Source organism: Gymnodraco acuticeps, unplaced genomic scaffold (assembly GCF_902827175.1).
Source record: "Gymnodraco acuticeps unplaced genomic scaffold, fGymAcu1.1, whole genome shotgun sequence".
NCBI classification, from domain to species: Eukaryota; Metazoa; Chordata; class Actinopteri; order Perciformes; family Bathydraconidae; genus Gymnodraco; species Gymnodraco acuticeps.
Window position 1 is genome coordinate 2782777 of NW_022990513.1, and position 21288 is coordinate 2804064.

Consider the following 21288-nt stretch of genomic DNA (forward strand, 5'->3'; position numbering starts at 1 on the left):
GAGAGCCCAGAACCGACGCAGCCCCCGTCTGACGCCCACAACCAGAGGACACCAGTGGGATATTAAATGACCAACAAGGTAAATTAACCACCAGCATTATTATTAAATATTACAAATGTGATTGTCAGAAAATCAATGCAAACTTTGAATTAGGTTTAGGTTTAGAAAATAGAGTTCTAACTTGAGAATCTGCAATAATTGGAACAGAGAACTTGCATGTCTGTAAAAAGGTTGTCAAAAAGATAACTTCACAACAATTCACATTCACATTTGACTATTTTAAATAACTAATTATGCTTGCTACTGCTATATTTTATGCAGATGCAGGATGCCAGACTGATTTAATGATGGAGGACATCGAGAGGATGGAGGATGTTCTGAGACAGAACACAACAGAGCTGGGAGATCTTCGGACAAAGGCACTGGACACAAAGTTCAACCAGGAGTCCTTTGAGAACAACGAAGAGAAAACAAAGTTTTACACCGGGCTCCCCAACTTCTTAGTTTTACTTCAGGTTTTTCAACTGTGCGAGCCCTACATCACCTGTGGCCCTATGTCTGTGCTCTCCAAATTTGAACAGTTCATTTTAGTTTTGCTGAGGCTGAGACTAAATCTCCCTCTGAAAGATTTGGCTTTCAGGTTCAACTCTCTCTCCACTGCTTCTAGAATTTGGCATAAGTTAATTGACATACTTCACGAGAGTACAGAATTTATAATTGAGTGGCCAGAGCGACATGTACTTCAAGCTACAATGCCAATGGGATTCAGACAGGCATTTGGATGTAGAGTTGCTGTGATTGTTGACTGTTTTGAAGTTTTTATTGAGAGGCCCTCTAATTTACTAGCTAGAGCACAAACATGGTCCAACTACAAGCACCACCATACTGTTACATTTCTGATTGGTGTTGCTCCCCAAGGCTATGTCACTTACATATCTTGTGCCTGGGGAGGAAGAGTTAGTGATAAACAGATCACAATACAGAGTGGGCTCCTAAAAAACCTGTTACCTGGAGATATTGTCCTAGCAGACGTAGATAGTTCGATATTGGCGATAGTGTGGCATTTTACTGTGCTTCACTGAAGATGCCTGCATTCACCAGGGGGAAAAGTCAGCTGTCAGCATACGAGGTGGAAGAGACAAGAAAAATAGCTAATGTGCGTATTCATGTCGAAAGAGTCATAGGATTAGTCAGAAGAAAATATCAGATTCTGCAAAGCAGGGCTGTGCCCATAGAGCACATGCTAACAAAACCAGATGAAGCACTAGCATTAATCAACAAGATTGGGGTTATTTGCTGTGCCTTGTCTAATCTGTCAGTGTCTGTCGTCCCATTGGAGTAAAGTCATGGAGCTGTAGTCTTGTAAATAAGAAACCATGTATTATTCAGTATCATTTAATATTTTCAGTAAACATCTGTTTGTGTTCAAACATCTTGTGTTCAAGTCTGTTCAGTAAACATCTTTTTTTGTGTTGTAAATTGTGTAGCCCTACTCAATATACAACTTTCATCTACATTCAGGCTTAATTCATTCAACAATATTCTAGAGATGACAATTGGTCTGGTGACGTTCCCATGTATGGCCATTGAGGGTTATTGTAAATGTAAATAAGAAACCATGTATTATTCAGTCTTCTTAGTATCATTTAATCTTTTCAGTAAACATCTTTTTTTACAATAGTGTAACAGGCCCCGCTATGCAGGGCGCGATGACAGATAGTATTTCCTGTAAAACACGAGAAATTATGAGCAGAGAATTCCTTTTACTGCTCGTTTGGGGGATCTTGCCAGAATGTATTAACAATTGGCACAAAACACAATTGTCCTTGCCCTTTACTGCTCTCAATATAAACACATGTTCATGTCTTCAAAATATACTTGTATGCTTGAAGTATTCAAAAATAAACACATTTGTGTATAACCAAGTGTCATTAACATCATGACTCCAAATAAGCATGTACTGCTTCAAAACAGATATTGGTGCTGTATTCAAACACTGTTAATTACCTTTTCAGGCAAAGTATTAGCATTGGTCTAATATATGCTAGCATTAGCATCAAGCAACACGCATTTATAATAATTAAATTATGACTGACCATAGCACCCATAGACCATACAAAACACACCTAAAACACTTCGTAGCTATAAACAATTCACTTGCATCACTAGCGACCACCATTACACATACACACACAGCCACCACGAGGTGGTCTTCTACACGGCATTAAACATAATAAACAACATCTAAACACCACTTCAAACTTAAGACATTGTGATTTATAACATTTGTGACAATCTGTACACATTACTGACCTGTAAAACACGAGAAATTATGAGCAGAGAATTCCTTTTACTGCTCGTTTGGCGGATCTTGCCAGAATGGCAAGCTAACGACAGCTCCGTCATCACGTCAGACATTTTACGGTAGACGCGTAAATAATAACAAATCCCTATACGGCAGTGTTACTCTGCCATCTACTGCCCCCTGCTGTCCATTGTTAAACAGGTAATATAAAATGATATTAAATATAAACATAAAATTGTGATCACACACTTTGTGTGGGTCACACACTCCCCGACAAAGAAAAATGGCTCCCGACATTAACCATCAACCTCTTAACTTGTGCCCCTTCTCTTTGAACTTAAAACACTTATACATACTCTCATAAGGGCACTTCTTTAAATGTACAGGTGAATACTGTACAATATGGATGAGAGTGGGTGTAACAATCTTTCCTTCTCAATATGCATGTATGTATGGTAGAATTACAGTGTAAGGCAGTGTCTGGTGTGTAGTGTAAGGCAGTGTCTGGTGTGTAGTGTAATGTGGCATAGGAACAGGCTGCATTCCCCAGAATGGCATGGCTTGTACAGTATAGAGTCTTGCTGGGTCTGAAGACCCACATGATCTGGAGGATGGCTGCCCAAGGGAGTCATATGTCAGCGTTTGAGGAGGTCTCCTGTCCCGTGTGGATTTCCTCACTGGCTCATCCTGAGGTGTCACAGGTCGGTCATAGCCATAGGGTACTTGTACTCATGCTCTTCCGGTGCTTCAGAATCCACAGGCAGGTCTTCCTCATCAGTCCGTTCTTCTGGTTGTTCTTGTCTGGTTTCTCTCTCAGGTGTAACAACTCCATGTTGTTCTGGTGTATGATATCTCGATGGCACTCTATATCTATGTGGTTCAGGTACCCTTTTCGGACCATCTGTGTTTCGCTGAGATCCAGAGCTAGGTTCAACATTCTGTGAGTGAAGTCCAGCTTGTGGAGGTACTCTTAGCCAGTATCGTACTCTAGGTGCCTCATCATCAGAGTTTTCTGAGTCACTGCTTTGTGATGTCTCTCTCTGTCGTGGTTTCTCAACATGATGACTCTTGCTTTTCCCTCTAGGTGGTAGCGGATTTCCTGTTAGTTCAGGCAAGTTTACAGGTAGGTCATTGACAACGTGTAGGAGATTTCGATGGAGGGTACGGATCTTATCACCACCTGTCTCAGGGCACACTTTGTACACAGGAATTTCACCAACTTGTTCTTTGACGACATACACAGTTTGTTCCCAGTAGGACCTCAATTTTCCAGGTCCACCTCTCTCACTCATGTTACGGACTAGGACTCTATCACCAGGTTGGAGCACAACTCCCTTGATGTGACAGTCATAGTACTTCTTGTTTCTTGCACTGGAGTGTTGACTGTTTTCAGATGCAATCCGGTAAGCCTCTTTCATTCTCAGAGACCATTTCTTAGCATAGCCCTGTGTTGTTTCAGTCTGACCTTTGGCTGACAGGCCAAACATTAAATCTACTGGGAGACACGGGTGCCGTCCAAACATGAGGTAGTGGGGTGAGAAGCCTGTTGCCTCATGCCTGGTGCAGTTGTATGCATGTACAACCAGGGATAAGTGTTCTTTCCAGTTGCTCTTTTCTTTTTCTCCCAGGGTCCTCAACATTTGGAGCAGTGTTCTATTGAACCTCTCAGCTGGGTTTCCTTGGGGGTGGTATGGGGTTGTCCTTGAATGAGCAACTCCAGCCAGATGCCTCAGGGTCTTGAACAGGTCATTTTCGAACTCTCTGCCTTGGTCGTGGTGTAGCCTGGCCGGGTAGCCGAATCTTGGAATAAAGTCATTATAGATTTTTTCAGCAGCTGTTCTGCCAGATTTATTTTTTGTTGCGTAGACTTGAGCAAATCTGGTAAAATGGTCAATAACTACTAAAATGTACTCGTAGCCCCCTTTGCTAGTTTCCAGGTGCATATAGTCTATAGACACAAGCTCAAGTGGTGCAGATGAAGTGATGCTGCCCATTGGTGCTCTGACGTGTGTCACAGGTTTCTTTTGTTCTATACAGGGACACTTTCTGGTTACATAGGTTTCAATGTCCTTTTTCATGAAAGGCCAGTAGAAACGGTCTCGAGCCAGGTGGATGACCCTCTCAGCCCCAACATGTCCCATGTCGTCATGGAGATGCTTTAGTACCAGGGGGTGGTATCGTGATGGTAAGACGAGCTGCTGCCGCTGACTGGCCGTCCGGTACAACAGTTGATTTTCCATGTGCAGTTTTCCCCACTCGTGCATGAGCTTTCTGAGTGTACCACTGGCTCTCTTCTTGTCCTCATTGGTCAATACTGCCTTGGCCTCTTTAAGTTTGATAAGCTCACCGATTGCATGGTCCTCCCTTTGGGCATTGACTAGCTCACTGTGGTCAATGGTAAGGGGTGACACATTCACAGGTGACTGAGCATGAAGCCAGGTCCAATGCAGCAACATAAGCAACATCCTGCCTCTTTGCAGACTCACAACTATCCCATGTGGTTTGGATGATTTCTCTTGTGAGTTCCTCAATACACTCTCTAACGTAGGTGTCAATGTCAAGAGGGAGACGAGAGAGCGTGTCTGCGTCTATGTTCACTCTTCCTGGCCTGTATTTGACATCAAACCTAAAGTCTGCTAGCTCACCTACCCATCGGTGGCCCACAGCATTCAGCTTGGCAGTACTCATCATGTATGTGAGGGGATTATTGTCTGTGTATACTGTGAAATGGGGTGCATAGAACAGGTAATCCCTAAATTTCACACATATCGCCCACTTAAGAGCAAGAAACTCCAGTTTCCCTGAGTGCATGTTGTAATTCTTCTCAGCGGGAGACAGAGTTCTTGAACCATAGGCGATGACTCTCATTTTTCCATCCTGTCGTTGATACAACACAGCGCCGAGTCCCTGCTGAGAGGCGTCAGTGTGGAGCACAAATGGCAGTTTGAAATCCGGATAGGCCAACACAGGTGGGTGTGAAAGCGTGTCAATCAGCTGTTCAAGAATCCGTTGGTGATCATCAGTCCACGGGACAGGTGTCCTTGAGGGCATCTGAGCTCCTTTTCCCACCTTATGTTTCCCCTGTGTCACGGTAGAGTTTCCTTTAATTTTTAACAGATCATAAACTGGTTTTGCAATGCTTGAGAAGTTTTGAATATAGGCTCTATAGTAGCTTAGGAAACCCAGTAACTTCCGCACTTCTCCAACTGTGCTTGGCCTCTTCTCTTTCAGAGACATAATGGCATCAATGTCTTTTGGGTCAATCCTGACACCGTCTGCAGAGACCAGCCTCCCAACATACCTGACCTCTTTCTGGAACAGCTCACACTTTGTTGGTCGAAGCTTGACACCATGGGACTGCAAGGCTCTCAGGACTTGACGTACTCCCTCAACATGGCTAGTGAAGGAGTCGGAGTAGCAGAGGATGTCATCGAGGTAAGGGATACAGCAGTTGTCATGCAGAGAGTCCAACATTTCCTCCATGCTGCGCTGAAAAGCAGCAGGGGCGTTGGAGAGTCCAAAAGGTATCCTCACCCACTCATACAGCCCCCAATAGGCCATAAGGTGAACCCTGTTATCGTTTCAACCCGCTCCACAGAAGTGAAACTACACAATCTTTAGTTCATAAAAAAGAACGAGTCATGCTTATCCACCAAAAAAAATATCGTCGCTAAAATTCCTGCCAATTCTTCTAGGCACGTAATTATTGGCTGAACTAGTCCCTTCGAAGCGTAATAATATCTTGGTCCAAAGTCGTGCCACGGTTCGTCACGTGATCGTGCTACACCAATTGGGTAGCTGCATATTGTCAACAGAAGTGAAAGATGGCGGCCGCCATGGTTACGCTAAACCAGACCAAATGGATTCTAAACAGTGCTGTATGCTTGTTTTATGTCATGTTTTGTCATATGTCTTAATACATCACTAAGTCTGAGGTATTTGCGTTATATACGCGGTATTTGTGAGAGGTTTTACTATCTGGGAACAGAGTTGACCATCGAATCAACATTGACTAGCAGCGTTTATCAGCCAACTCCAGCTACAAACTATTTCCCCACGGGGATTAATAAAGTATATCAAACTCATATTTATCAAACTATCATTCCTGGACTGCCATGTTCACATCGCTAGGTTCATTGGGATTATTCCATTAGACTGAGGACTTTTTGTCTGTCTGTTGTTACCCTGTACACGTTAAATGCACTCTTAAAATAAACATGACTTGATTTCTGCGTCCAAGAAGAAGGTTAACTTGTTACGTTAAGTAATTTAGATCAATAAAATGCAGTACTTCCAGGCTGAAGACTTTTCTTTTTGTTGCTGCTTTTAATTGAACTATTCATATCTTAGACTGCACTGTAACTTTTATCCATGTATTTTTTCTTTTAATGTTTCTTTTATTAGCTTTTCTTTTGAATGACTGATTTTAAATGCCATTTTCTTAATGTCTTTAATTTTTTGTAAAACACTTTGAATTGCCTTGTGTTGAAAAGTGCTATATAAATAAACTTGCCTTGCCTTACTTATACCAATGTCCATTGATTCATTTATTTACTCATTCATCCCTCCACAAATGAAAACAACACTGATGAACCATAAAAACGAGATTTATTACAAATATAAAAGGTATGACATAGAAAACAGTAGAAGGACATGTAATGTAGTATAATTGATTGGTGTCAGGCTGGGCGGAGCGGCTGATTGGTGCTGTGATTGCCTCAGCTGGTTCTCAGAGTCCTGCTGATTATACTCTGTTCTAGTACCAAAAACAAACGTATCTATGAGTGATGTGTGAGCGCGTCGGCCAGGCACTAAAACCAAAAGAACAGAAAAGAGCTTAAGAAAGATGGAAAGAAGGCTCTTTTATTCCTATTCCTCACTGTCAGTGTCAGGGCAGTCATCGTTCTCTTCCTCTGTTTCTTTTTTATTTGCACAATTTGAGCAACGACATAAGTCTGTGCAACAGAGTCCTGCAGAGAAGCATGAACATCTGCCTTTCTCACAGGCAGACTCTTTGCAGCTGCAGTGTATCACATGCAACACACTGTCAGGGGCAGGATTTCTTGTCATCCAGGTGACGTGTAAGTTCCCATCCTCTATTTCCCAACCATATCCAGCAGGTGATGGAGCATTCATTTCTCTTTTGAGACAGGACCTCATTATTGCTGCCTGGTAATTTGCCCTTTTGCAGTGCTGATGGAGGGCATCATGAGTAGGGGGAATGCTTAATTCTGGCAAGGCCGATGATGCCATACAGAAAGCCTTGTACCTAGCATCATTTACATGTTCGGCTGCTGGCTGATCATACAGGTGACATACATACCGGCAAAGAAGTGCAAATGTTGATTGCTCCAAGTCAAAGTTAGTACCTAAACTTCTGAAAGCCTTAAGGTAGTCATCTTTCTCACATGCAACAGCAAATGACTTTCTTTTACCTTTGCCATAGAAAGCGCTTGTGGAGTCACACCCAGAGAACGTGTGAATTCCAATCAAGGCTGAACACACACTGGTTCCGAGAGCTGATGACACCATGGCAATGTCAATGATCCGTGTCCTGTTGCCAGTCCCTGTGAACACATATAAGCTGCATGGCAAATCTGCCTGCAGACTTACAGCAATGACTGCCACATCAGTGTCCGAGCTCTTGATGATGACAGCTTTGTGCTCCTGTGCAGCATGTTGGGCATGTAAAAACACCCGTGTGTCACATTCCTCATGATCACACTGCAGGTCTTCAACAACATCAACAGACTGTACACCCTCCATGACAGTTACACAGTGGCATTGATTTTGATGGGCAATGTACAAGCTGAGGTTTTTACCCACTGTTGTGAGGTCTGCATGTGTCCATGCCACATAAAGGAATTCGGCCAGTGCTTCCTTATTTTTTCCGTCAGAGAGAAACTTCTTCCACTGGGTTGGAGTTCTCTGATCTGGGCTGAAGATTGTTATTAGTTGTGACCCTGCATCAGCTCTACGGGACCGTTCTAGGCTTTTGATGCTGATGGGTGGATACCGGTCAGTGACAAAATCAATGCGTGTACACTTGTGATGCAAAGCAAGTTGGAGTATGCTCTGCAGTATGGTCTCTGCAAGCTCTCCAAATGTTGCTGGTCTGGATGGCATGGCCTGCATGACTGCCATGCCATCAAAAAGAATGGCACCACCTATTGGAACTTTGTCAACCAAGCACTCTCCACCTTTGCTCTGCAATAGATCCATGAGAGCTGATTTGTTTGTTTTGGCAAGTGAACCATCAGCACTTGCTAATGGATATGACACAGTTCCCAAGGAATATGACAGAATTTCCCTCATTTCAATTGTCCTGCTCTGGCCAAGGATGAGGAGCCTGGAAAATAACTTCTTGTCAGCACGCAAAATCACTTCCTTGCCTGCTGCAGATTTTTTGGGGGGCTTTTTCTGATCACTGAGAGTCTTGAGTTTTTGTGATATTATGGGGGCAAATATGTCAACTGTTTTGGATAACAGTCTCTGCTCCATAAACTCCTTTACAGCATTTTCACCCTTTTCTGAGGCAACAAGCAAATCCTTTGTGATTTCTCCTGTTGCTACTCTTCCAGAGCTAAGACACACAATGCCGTCTTGGTGTACATCAAAAGGGTTGAGCATGAAATCAATAGTGTCCAAGATTCTACTCACAGCCTTTGCATCAGCAGAGATGCGTGTCTTGTCCAGGTCTTTTCTTGTCCGTAGCTCAGGAGATATCCCTGCCATTGATTCACACTGTCTTGCTATCGCGGCTCTTTCATGCTGTGACAGTATCCAGCGATACACTGCAGACCGATTTTGTGTGATCCCTGTCCAGCCACCTTTGGTCTTGGCATCTCTGTTAAGCGTTTGCTCAATAGCCTGGTCGCAAGCAATGGAGGCAAATCCATGAACACTTTGTCGCTGGACAGTCCACTGGCCTTTCACATTCATGTCACTGTGGCAAGAGGGATGTGTGACAGGCAGATTCATCATTTCCAGCCAGTATGCAGGTAAATATCGAGCGTAATTTACTCTATCGTAGGCAAAAAACCATGGCATCATTAACCGGACGGTTGACAGGTGAAGCTGCCAGTTTGATTCTCGCGTTGCTCTCACAAACAGGAGGAGTAGCTGCATCATGTCAATGTATGAGCTCCAGAAAGCAAATGTTGCATTCTCTGTACTCCTCCTCTGCACAAAGTCTGCATATTTCGAGCACATATTATCAAACCTCTGATCTGCACTCAAAACATCCATCAATCTGTCTGGAAAGGCACATTCCATCTCAGTGATGACATCCATGCACGCAGCTCTCTCTTGGGGTGGCAAGGAGTCCATGAAGGTGATAAACCGGATGCGCTGCAGACTCTCATATAGAAGTTTATGAGCCCTCATGCTGCGATTGTAGTGATGGCCATTGAGTACCCCATTGATGGATCCTGGGGCAACAACTTCAGATTCAATGAGGATATCTTGCAGTCCTGCATCTCCGAACCTTTTGCCTAGAATACTCAGGTAGGACATGCATGTATGGAATTCACCTAGTCTAATCACTAGACGCTTTGTAAACTCAACATCATATGTTGTAGCGTATTTGCTGTGCTTTGGCATATATAGCCTGGTCAAACACTAAAACTATATGATCCAGTTCTAGCTGGTCAGCAATCTGGACACTTCGCTTCAGGATAGTGTTGACTGTTGACATCTCTGTTGGTGAGGCTTCAATGACTGGAAGATAATACAATGCGGACTTCTGCAGAGTGTTTTCATCCTGAAGCAGTGTATGGAACCCTGTCCAGCTTGGGATTGTACAACTATCCGTACATGTGGACTTCACAAAAGCATATGCCATTTCAGCTTGTACAGCAAAGTGGGTGTCCATTCTGCATGTCGCTGACTGCACTGGTTGACACAAGTTCTGTGGCCCTTGCCTTTTGGACTGATGGTAAGGTTGTATAGGCATTGGGGGGGGGGCTATGAATGAGGTAACTCCCTTTCTCAGTGGCTGTCTGATTGCTGTGGACATAGGCTCGCCGGGCACACTCTGGAGCATAATTCCATTTGTATGGTGAGTAGTTCCACGACCCGATAGTGTCTCCTCACCAAAGTCAATGTTATCCCACACAAGTGTTGTGGGTGTCCGCTTTGAGAATCCCTTCGGTATTTTGTCTCTGCCTTCTACTAGTGTCAGTTGGGCAAGGCTAGTGTCTAGACTCAAAACTGTGTCCCATGATGCACAATGTCCCAGTCTGTTAAGCAGTGATACAATGCGTGATGATCCAGTTAAATGTCGAACAGTTAAACCTAAAGCCAAGGACTTGGGTGTCTGCTTGCGGCCCTTGGAAGCAAGGTACACAATGTCTTGACAAACAGACAACACTTTCAAATGTACGTCATCATCAATGTTGACATAATGATCCAGTGTTGGCTCCTCAGTGGAACCTATAATCCAGCTGAGCAGATTGTATAGTCCAATGGGGACAACAGTTTGAGATTCAGTGACATTTACATTTTCAGAAGTGGGAGGCCATGGGCATGACATGCCAGGAGTGTCACTAAGCAGTCTTTTCAAAAACAACGCTGCTGTATACAGTGTCCTTGTGTCCTCATGTGTTGTTTGGCACTTTGTTCTCCCTGTTTCATTGTCGCTGTCTGTCTGGCTCAATTCACTGGACTGTGTTGTTTCCGTACCGGATGGATCTGGTAGCATGTCCACGAGTGCATCCTTTGACAGAGTCTCAGCAAAAACCAGTTCGCAGACGTTGCGCTTGGTGGGCATGTGAAACGCTAGCTGAGGGAAATCTTGAGCCAGCCTCTTCTTCAACAGATCCTGTCTGTAACACAACAAAACAGTGACAATTACGAGTCACAGGAGTACCATCAAAAGCAGAGTGGTGGAGGTGATACAAGACATTACAGACTAGAACCTATCTGCCATACAGCACATTTAACACCAAAGAAGCCAAATAAAGGCCCACATCATCACAAACAACACTACACACTACACATCATGGGGGTTTCTCCAAACAGGCCTGTCATACACATTTTGTTTAAAGCTGGCCTTGCACATGATAAATAATAAGACTTGTATTACATTGCAGTTACCTGTAGTTTGAAGCATCAACACCTTCGTTTGCTTTCACCATGTCAATGAAGGCCTGCCTCAGCTGGCCCATTCTAAGCACCTCATTGTTGACAAGCAGCCTCTGGCGGATGATCCTCTCACAGAACAGCTTGTAACTGGCATCAAACATTGCCTCATCCCTACAACACATGAATGAGAAGTAAATAAATGGATAAATGAATAAGTGTTGTGATTGTGTGCACATATAACAGAAGGAAATTGGATGTTTACTTATAATGTTAAGTATGTGTATGTGTATATATATATATAGTAGGGGTGTAACGGTTCACAAACATTTCGGTTCGGTACGTACCTCGGTTTTTTGGTCACGGTTCGGTTCGGTACGTTTTCGGTACAGCAGAATTTTTTTTCACAAAACAAAACATATATATATATTTTTTTATTATTATTATTAAACTGTGAATAATGTATTCACTCAAATAAATACAAAATATAATAAAATAAACATTAAGGTGCAGCATTTCGAGGAACTGAAATAATCTGTATTTGAACTTTACTGTACTAGTACTCACAAAACATAAACTATTAGTTTGGGGTTTTTAATTATTATTAAACTGTAAATATTCACTCAAATAAATACAAAATATAATAAAATGAACATTAAGGTGCAGCATTTCGATGAACTGAAATAATCTGTATTTGAACTGTACTGTACTAGCACCTAAGCAGCCAGTTTGACATTAGGACTTGCTTGTCATTGTATTTTCATGTTTTTTTAAAGAAAAATGAACTTGTCCACATTGCTTGCCGAAAGGGCAGATCTGCTGGCACTAACAATGTCTCCTGCTGTGGAGAAAACCCTCTCGCTAGGGACAGAGGTAGCAGATACAGCCAGGTAGCGCTTTGCTAACATTGCAACATAAGGATAGTTGGCGTTTGTAATAGCTTTGGCTCGGTCTGAAGAAGTGGAGGCTTAAATGCTAGCTGGAGTTGGGTTTGCACTTCAGTCTTTTTTCTTTTGGTACCGGTGATATTCACGTTCGGGTGATGCCTTTTCAAAAGAGTGTGCAAGTTTGATGTATTGCCAGCCGCGTAACCAATTTTAGTTGAACAATGCCGACAAACAGCTTTGGTTCGGTCCACCTGTCTTTGTCCGTCATCCTTGTACGTAACTGCAAAACCAAAATGTTCCCAAACCGGAGACTTCAATGATGCTGGAGGATTTTCGAGCTCAACTTTATCTACGTTCGCCATACATTTTTGACAGTTCCTCAAATTACTGACTACATTTGAACGCATCCCTCTGACCAGCTCTCATAGTATGCCTCTCATCCAATTAAATGACTTGCTCGCTCTATGACGCGTTGAACCCAATGTGAGAAAATTACTCTGAATGCTGCGACGCAGCACCTGAGATTACTTCCAAGAAGTTATTCACGTTCTCAATTTTTTACGTTTAACGTTATATTCGTTCGGTACACTTCGGTACACACCTGTACCGAACCGAAGGGCCCGTACCGAATAATTTCGGTACGGGTACGTGTACCGTTACACCCCTAATATATAGCCATCACCGACACACACCTGGACTTCAGTCTGGTGGTAGTGCAAATAGGTAAAGCAATCCAAGGAGAAATAACTTACTGTTCTGTCTCTGGTTTGTCAGGTCTCAGCAAAAACATGGTGTACTGACTGTAACAGCTTTTGTGGTACCGCACCTCCAGAGCCACACAGTCTTTGTCTTTTATATGTAAAAGAACACTTTGGTCATCTTTCTTCTCAGCAGCTTTCTGCAATTTGCCTAAACGGAAAAAAAGGACAACTCAATGAGTTTGTTGACGTATCTCTCACACATAATTGTACCTTTCAGTTATTCAACCACAGAGAATGTGTGTGTGTGTGTGTGTGTGTGTGTGTGTGTGTGTGTGTGTGTGTGTGTGTGTGTGTGTGTGTGTGTGTGTGGTGTGTGTGTAGTGTGTGTGTGGTGTGTGGGTGGGGGAGGGGGTTTGCTTACCTGCTTTTAATGTTTCAGCCTTACACAGTTGATCCGTTTGTCGCTTGCCTGCTTTGATGATCATTTTCTCCTTCATCTTGCATATAATGCACAGGGCAGGAAGGACGGGGCCAGAGCCTGCGATTGGCAGGCCTGACCTTGATCGTAGCTTCTCTGTTTGGCTTCGGTACGTGCTGCGAGACGTCGATGGGATGGGCTCGACCTCAAGGTCCTCCCTAACGTCTTGATCTCCCTCACGTGCGAGCCGTCTTTCCACCTTCGTCATGGCCTTTGTGTCGGTAAACCTTATGTAGCATGTGTGGTGGAAGCCAGCGTCCTCAGGAATATCTTCGAACTCGAAATCAAGACGGTGCTTGTGGTTTTCAGCCACCACGTTCCGAGTCTCCCTTCAAGCCGAGCGACCGTTGTAAGCTTGTCCTGTACGTATTCCATCTTGTATTGGTAAAACAATCAACCTTTTCGTGCTTCACAGACGTAATATGCATGTAACAATGTTTGTGTGTTGACAATTTTGACTTTTTGAGACTTTCTGGTGCGTTTTCCTCGTCTCCGCTACTCGATGAAACCATGGCGGCCGCCATCTTTCACTTCTGTTGACAATATGCAGCTACCCAATTGGTGTAGCACGATCACGTGATGAACCGTGGCACGACTTTGGACCAAGATATTATTACGCTTCGAAGGGAATAGTTCAGCCAATAATTACGTGCCTAGAAGAATTGGCAGGAATTTTAGCGACGAAATTTTTTTTGGTGGATAAGCATGAATCGTTCTTTTTTATGAACTAAAGATTGTGTAGTTTCACTTCTGTGGAGCGGGATTTCTTTTCTAAAGGACTTTCGAGGTTCACCTTGCGGCCTACAAGGGGTGATGAACGCCGTCATGTGTCTGGATCCTTCAGCAATGTAGCCTTGGTGGTAGGCCTTGCCTTGGTCTAAAATGCTGAACCAGCTTTGGCCTTTTAGGGTGTCGATGAGTTCCTGGATACGAGGCAATGGGTGACGGTCTGGTACTATTTTCTGGTTTAACATTCTATAATCGATGCATAACCTTAGGGACCCATCCTTTTTCCTGACGCAGACAACAGGTGCTGAGTACGGAGATTTGGACTTAACTATCCACCCTTTTACAAGCAGGTCTTGGATGTACTCTTTAACCTCTTTATAAAGGGGCTTGGGTACTGCACTGTATGTGCGCTGAACTGGGATGTTGTCCTTTAAGTTGATGGACATTTGCAGGTTGGGAATGCAACCTATGTCCCCATCATCTTTAGCAAAGGCTGCCGATTCCTCGTGTAACATCTGTTCCACCTTCATCTGTTGCTCATCACTCAGGTGGCTGACATCCACAGGTGGGTGCCACAATGCAGAAATGGGTTTGTCACTGTTAGAGTGTGGTGATGTGGAAGAACTGGCTATATTTGCCTGGGCTTGATTGTCCTTGCTGCTTTGGTTGTCTGTCTCTATCACTCTGTCAATGGTTTCGATGTTGCCTAGAACAGTACCGCTGGGCAGAGTCACAGCACTTCTGGAATGGTTTGACACAGGCACCTTTACGAAAGGTCTCTCTGTCTGTTGGATCGCCATTAGTCCTTCTCCAACACTCAGCTGTGCCAGGGGTGTAGCTTCTAGATTGGGTTCGAAAAGCACAAGTGAGTCAGATTCACTAATATCTACTGGTACCCTGCACTTAATATAAGCTACCTGGCGAGGATAAATAGTGACTTCTTTCCTGCCTATCTTTACTGCAGCATTCTGTTGTTTCTGTTTTTGCTCAGTCTTTATGAAACTCACCATAGCTTCTGCCATTGCACTGTCCATCTCCAAAGCACCCGTAAGCAAGTTGACAAGGATAGATATCACTTTGGGTCTACTTTCATGACTCCTAAAGAGTTCCTGGATGACATTAAAAAGTACTATCGGTCTGTCTATTTTTATTCGACTCACTAGGAAAGGCACTCGAATAGATAAGTCTGGATCATCGTTTCCCTGCAGGTTTACTACCACTTCAATCCATCCTTCATAAAGGTACTGCATCTCCTGTGACAGCCGTCACGTAGAGATCATCCTCCATGAGTTCACTGAGGGGTCTAATATCTTGTCCAGGTAAGTATCTGTCTTTCCAAGCATTGTCTATTATGCTCACATTGGCCCCAGAGTCTAAAAGAGCGGTTATGGCGTAACCGTTCATGCTACATCTCAATAGCGACTTTCGACCAATTAGCGGAACTATCTTTTTGATTGGGTGTTGTTCGTTATTTTTCTGCGTGTTGATAGGTGTATGACCAGTGCTTTGTCTTGCTGCTGCAACCTCCTGGGGGTGGGACTTTTCCTTTGGGTCGGTCAGTGGTCGTCCCGTTGCCCTGACCGGTGCCCGTTTCCCGCCTGCTTCTGTCTTTTCAAGCAGCCTATAGCACGATGACCCTCCTCCCCACAGAAAAAGCAGTGGCTACAGTTTGGTTGAGCCTGAGCTATGCATTGTGGGCACCCATACGGTCTCCTGGTCTTCTTCTCTGGTCTGGTTTTGTCAGAGCAACACTGGTGAGTGGTTTGATGTAGCCCCTCAGGCACCTGGGTTGTTGTTGATAGCTGTTTCAGTGTTTCCATTGCCTGTGTTAAAGCCTCAACCTGAGCACTCAATCTCTGGATGACATTATCCTTACTTTTAGTCTCTCCCACACTGCTGAGTATCTCTTCAGGTTCAGCGAGTATGCTGTGTGCTTGAGTTAACTTGCGGTTGGAACTGCGTCCCAGTCTGCGCTTTCTTTCACTTTCTTCCATCGTAGTCTTGATAACCTGCCTTAACAGAGCTTCATCAGACACAGTGGGTTCAGCAAGCAGAGGTTTCAGCTCCCGTCTGACATCCTCATGTCTCTCTCCCATGCCTTGATAGACTGCATTCAAAAACACACCCTGCAGTGTAGACGCATCATACTTAATAAGTGCATTTTCCTGCCTGGAGGTGAACATTATTTTTTGTTTCAGTCCTATCATGCGGTATAGGAATTGCTGTGGAGCTTCATTTTCATGCTGTCTAGCACACATCAATTCCTGGAAGACCTCTGTGCTGCTCTTCTCGCCAAGGTGGGACTGCAGGAAACTCTTCAGCTCGGTGACTGTAAGATCTTCCTTGTTTGTCAGCATGTCTTTAAAGTTTCCACCTTTTATTATGCGTGACACCCCTCTAATGATCTTGTCATCAGTGTGTTGCTCTCTGCAGCCTTCCTCAATCTGTTTACATAAGCTGTTAAAGCTAATGTCTGATGAAGTGTCAGTTATCTACCCTCCATGAATCTTAAACTCCCTTCTATGCAGAAATGAAAGATCTTCAAGGGAAATCATGCTCTCTCGGGTGGGATTAGAGAGTCCTTCTGTAGATGTATGTGGTGAGTTAGGTGTATGCTGCTTACTGGGTTGGCTAGAGTGAGGTTGCGGTGTGTCTGAACTAGGTGTGGTGACACTGTGTTGAAGTTTGTTTTGCACCTCCTCTAAGCCCCTTAACAGTTTCTGTATGTCTGCGTCATGAATGCCAGTCTCAGTTGGATTGTCTAATGGCTCAAGTTGTTGGTTAGCGTTAACAGTAGCAGATAACATCAGAGGTGATTTAACAGAAGTATCAATTTCACCCTCTTTGGAACACACGGTACCACTGCTACGGTTTGCAATAATCAAATCAACAGTATCTTGTAGACACAACAACATTGACATTCCCTCATCTTCTAGGTTTAGTAGAGTCATACTGTTCATATTCGCAGCAATATACTCAACACAGCCCTCCTCGTCGTCCCTGTTTAGCTCTGATGCGTCAAGTCCTTCCACTGGATCGAGGTGTGTGGCAACTTCATACGCTTCATCTGCTGTTAGCTGATGAAGTCTTTTCTTGATGGACCAGCTTAGTCTCTTCCTCTCGTTGTCAGCCATCCTGTGTGTTGTGGGCAACTGTGGCAAACAGTTCTGCACTCCTAGGCGTAGATCCCCTTCAACCTGGTCTCTCTACCTCTTGAGTCGCTAACTGGAAGCACCTTCACTCCGGCAACACGTCGTCAGTCCGGTCCTTTAGGTCCAATATCACTGGATCAGCATGTGGTCGTCTCAAACGATGCTGAACCAGGACGAGCCCCCAAGAATCTGTAACAGGCCCCGCTATGCAGGGCGCGATGACAGATAGTATTTCCTGTAAAACACGAGAAATTATGAGCAGAGAATTCCTTTTACTGCTCGTTTGGGGGATCTTGCCAGAATGTATTAACAATTGGCACAAAACACAATTGTCCTTGCCCTTTACTGCTCTCAATATAAACACATGTTCATGTCTTCAAAATATACTTGTATGCTTGAAGTATTCAAAAATAAACACATTTGTGTATAACCAAGTGTCATTAACATCATGACTCCAAATAAGCATGTACTGCTTCAAAACAGATATTGGTGCTGTATTCAAACACTGTTAATTACCTTTTCAGGCAAAGTATTAGCATTGGTCTAATATATGCTAGCATTAGCATCAAGCAACACGCATTTATAATAATTAAATTATGACTGACCATAGCACCCATAGACCATACAAAACACACCTAAAACACTTCGTAGCTATAAACAATTCACTTGCATCACTAGCGACCGCCATTACACATACACACACAGCCACCACGAGGTGGTCTTCTACACGGCATTAAACATAATAAACAACATCTAAACACCACTTCAAACTTAAGACATTGTGATTTATAACATTTGTGACAATCTGTACACAATACTGACCTGTAAAACACGAGAAATTATGAGCAGAGAATTCCTTTTACTGCTCGTTTGGCGGATCTTGCCAGAATGGCAAGCTAACGACAGCTCCGTCATCACGTCAGACATTTTACGGTAGACGCGTAAATAATAACAAATCCCTTTACGGCAGTGTTACTCTGCCATCTACTGCCCCCTGCTGTCCATTGTTAAACAGGTAATATAAAATGATTTTAAATATAAACATAAAATTGTGATCACACACTTTGTGTGGGTCACAATAGCAATATATCACACAGCCCTACTTCCTCTAGTGAGTGTGGTCAGTGAATATGAAGGTGCTGTAATGCAGGTTAAAGAGCTGCCACTGTGCAAATAATAATGCAACAAGGAGAGAACCACAACTTCCGGAACCAGGACAGGTGCTGGTAATCACGCCTTCTCTCCCTCCTGATCATCTTGCAACTGAAACTGAAAAATGGAACAGCAGACAGGGAGAGGAGGCTTTTAGTCACCTGATAGTTATGCACTATCATGTTCTTGTGGAAAAAAATGAGCACACCAACTCTTTCTTACTTTTACCTTTCCCCTTGTAAGTTGCTGTCCCAACACTTCAGGGAGAACACATAGTCTGAAGAAACTCTCAACTCTGGGAATGATGTTGTCCCACAGGTCCACATCACGCACAATTCTCTCTACAAAGAGGTCATTTTTAGTCCAGACAACAAAGTCGCAGTAGTCAACGTCAACGACGTGGAGCTGAGCCTGTACTTGATGGTAGTAGGCATGTCTCCTGTCCAGCTTCACAGTGCCCCCATCGTTGACGAGACAGAAGCCCTGTTCTCCAGCACACAGGCGAAGATTGGCCTCCTCTTGTTTGCTGTGTGGGCACTAAAAGTTCAATGAAAAGAAAAGTAATATATTGTACTGTAAATAAGTGTCTGCAGCTCAAAATGTATTGGGAGAGGATCCCCAGACTCAGGATCACGTCACAATCCTATACTTACCCGCTTTACTGTAGCACAATACTGAACAAATAACTTACCTTTATCTCACAGATACCAGTTCCATGGCAGGTGCACGTGACACATCCGTCTGGCGACGCTCCCATGTATGGCCATTGAGGGTTCAGCCAAAGCCCGCTGTCTTTACAGCTGAAACCCTGGTGGTGCAGACTTTGTACTCCTTCATACTGCTTTCGGGCAGTTACCTCGTATTTGCATCCATACCTGTAATGTATACAACAAGGAACAGAAATAGAACATTGTAAATTATAAAACGGACAAGTCAAATCAAGCAATCTGATTGGTTCTTAGCCGTGATATAATCAGCGTATACCACGGGGAGAATTGTAAGTTACTTTTCACAACAAGTCGGTATCCCTCCGCGTCTGAGAAAAACTGTATACAGTTGCGTTGAAAAGCAAACTGCCTGCAGTTTGCTTTTCAAACTGGAACAAGGAAGCAGCGGAGAAGTAACGGGGCAGAAACCCTCCTTTTTACGCAGCGGTCCAGACGCTTCGCGTCGGGCCGAACCACGCCCCTTAGCTGTGATATAATGAACAAATACCACGGCCTGTCGTGAGCTATTGCTTAATTATACCATGGTCTGGGTGAATACTCCATTCTGATTGGCTCCCTAATCCCTAATAAATACCTTGTTGCAGCTGTAGAGAACTTGTGTGCCTCTGGGTAGCATATGGACTTGATCAAGGACTTTGATGGCTGTGCAAGACTAGTCTGTAGAACCTGCTTCAGTCTTGAGGCTGTGATCCTTCCTGCTCTTTGGCTAAACCATATTGGTGATAAGCTCTGGTTTCTGGTCTCCTCCTCTACTGCCTGGACCTGTGGCTGTGTCAGCTCTTCCTGTCTGAAGTCCTGGCATGCATTCTGCAACTCTGTTGGGGATAGCTGTAGCATCTCTGGTGTCCTATACTGAGGTAGTGGTTTAGGTAGCTTGCTCACAGATTTAGGGACAAATTCTTTGTAATATGGTTCCCTGGACATCAGTGCAGCACTTCTTGGGGAATTTCAGCTCAAAGTCTTGAAAAACTGCATATACCTCTCTGATCCTCGCCCCAATTTTGAACCCTGGACTGTGGGACGCTGAAATGTGTGCTTCTCATCTGTCCTTCCAGCAATGGCATCATCCAGTTTTTGCTTTTTGGATTTTGCGGCTGAAAAGTCTATCATCGCAACTGGAGCAGCAGGAATCTGCACATGTGAGAGACAGACCAACATGTATGTGAACATACATGTAGGTGCAGTGTAACAATGAGACAGGCAAGGACGGCATGAACAGCTGACTGACCACTGGGGTCTGAATACCTTTTTGACATGTGATGGCATTAGCCACTTGCACTTCTCAGTGGTGCAGGATGCAGTCTCTCTCATCTTCACACCTGCTTCGATTGCAAACAGAACTGCTCCAACATGTGAGCAGGATTCTGACAAACTGTATAGACAGAGACATACTAGAATAACTAGATTGATCGTAAAAGCTAGTAATGGTATAACATGAATATTATAGCAGGCATTATTTTGTCTGAGCTTAAGTGTTGTGTCAAATATGCTTTGGGTTGGTATATTTATTTTATGACTTACCCAGCCATACAGTTACAGTGTGCTGTAACAACCTCTCCATCTTCTTTAGCTACAATCCACGTTTTTAATGGTGTTTCTCCAGACCTCTGAGAATGGTTGACCTACAAAATTGAAGCTCTAGTTAACAACTTGCTAGTTAGTAACATACATTTAACAACATCAAGCCATAGCTAGCTAGTATAGTTAAGTTACGTCCCCAGCTCGTTTCGGGGTAAAAGAGAAGCAACACATAACCAGATGGTCTTGGTAAAGAGGTTGTTTTTAATATTAACCTCAACATAGAGTGATATAAACAACGTGCAGGCTGTTCAAAGGCTCTGAGCTGTCTATACACAACAGTACACAAAAACGAAGGCCACAGAATATCACAGTCACGAATCAGGACACTTAAAGAGCCTGTGACACGAGTTTCCCCCATCATCCAAACCCATCAATTTGAGTAAATATTGTCCCCTTGAAAACCGTTACTAAACTGATTTTGGATATTTGTACTTTGATAACTATTAATCTGCATTTCAATGTTGACCATTTTCTGGATCTTCTCGGGGATTCTT

General features: G+C 43.7%; 2 protein-coding genes and 1 long non-coding RNA gene across 3 annotated transcripts; all 3 read right to left on the minus strand.

The window, feature by feature from the left end:
- Positions 1 to 1626: 1626 nt before the first annotated feature.
- On the minus strand, positions 1627 to 5794 carry LOC117553238. The gene is made up of 2 exons (XM_034227082.1): positions 3035 to 5794; positions 1627 to 1726 (listed from the first exon to the last, which is right to left on the minus strand). The coding sequence occupies exons 1-2, from the start codon at positions 4768 to 4770 to the stop codon at positions 1696 to 1698; spliced, it is 1767 nt and encodes a 588-aa protein (XP_034082973.1). The 5' UTR covers positions 4771 to 5794; the 3' UTR covers positions 1627 to 1695.
- Positions 5795 to 9872: 4078 nt separating this feature from the next.
- On the minus strand, positions 9873 to 13136 carry LOC117553242. The gene is made up of 3 exons (XM_034227086.1): positions 13026 to 13136; positions 11402 to 11560; positions 9873 to 11130 (listed from the first exon to the last, which is right to left on the minus strand). Exons 1-3 carry the CDS (start codon positions 13061 to 13063, stop codon positions 9873 to 9875), a joined length of 1455 nt encoding a protein of 484 aa, XP_034082977.1. The 5' UTR covers positions 13064 to 13136.
- A 7100-nt stretch (positions 13137 to 20236) lies between these two features.
- On the minus strand, positions 20237 to 20818 carry LOC117553209. Its single transcript, XR_004570091.1, has 3 exons — positions 20735 to 20818; positions 20459 to 20585; positions 20237 to 20344 (listed from the first exon to the last, which is right to left on the minus strand). It is a non-coding gene; the product is annotated as an uncharacterized LOC117553209 (long non-coding RNA).
- Between the last annotated feature and the right edge of the window lie 470 nt (positions 20819 to 21288).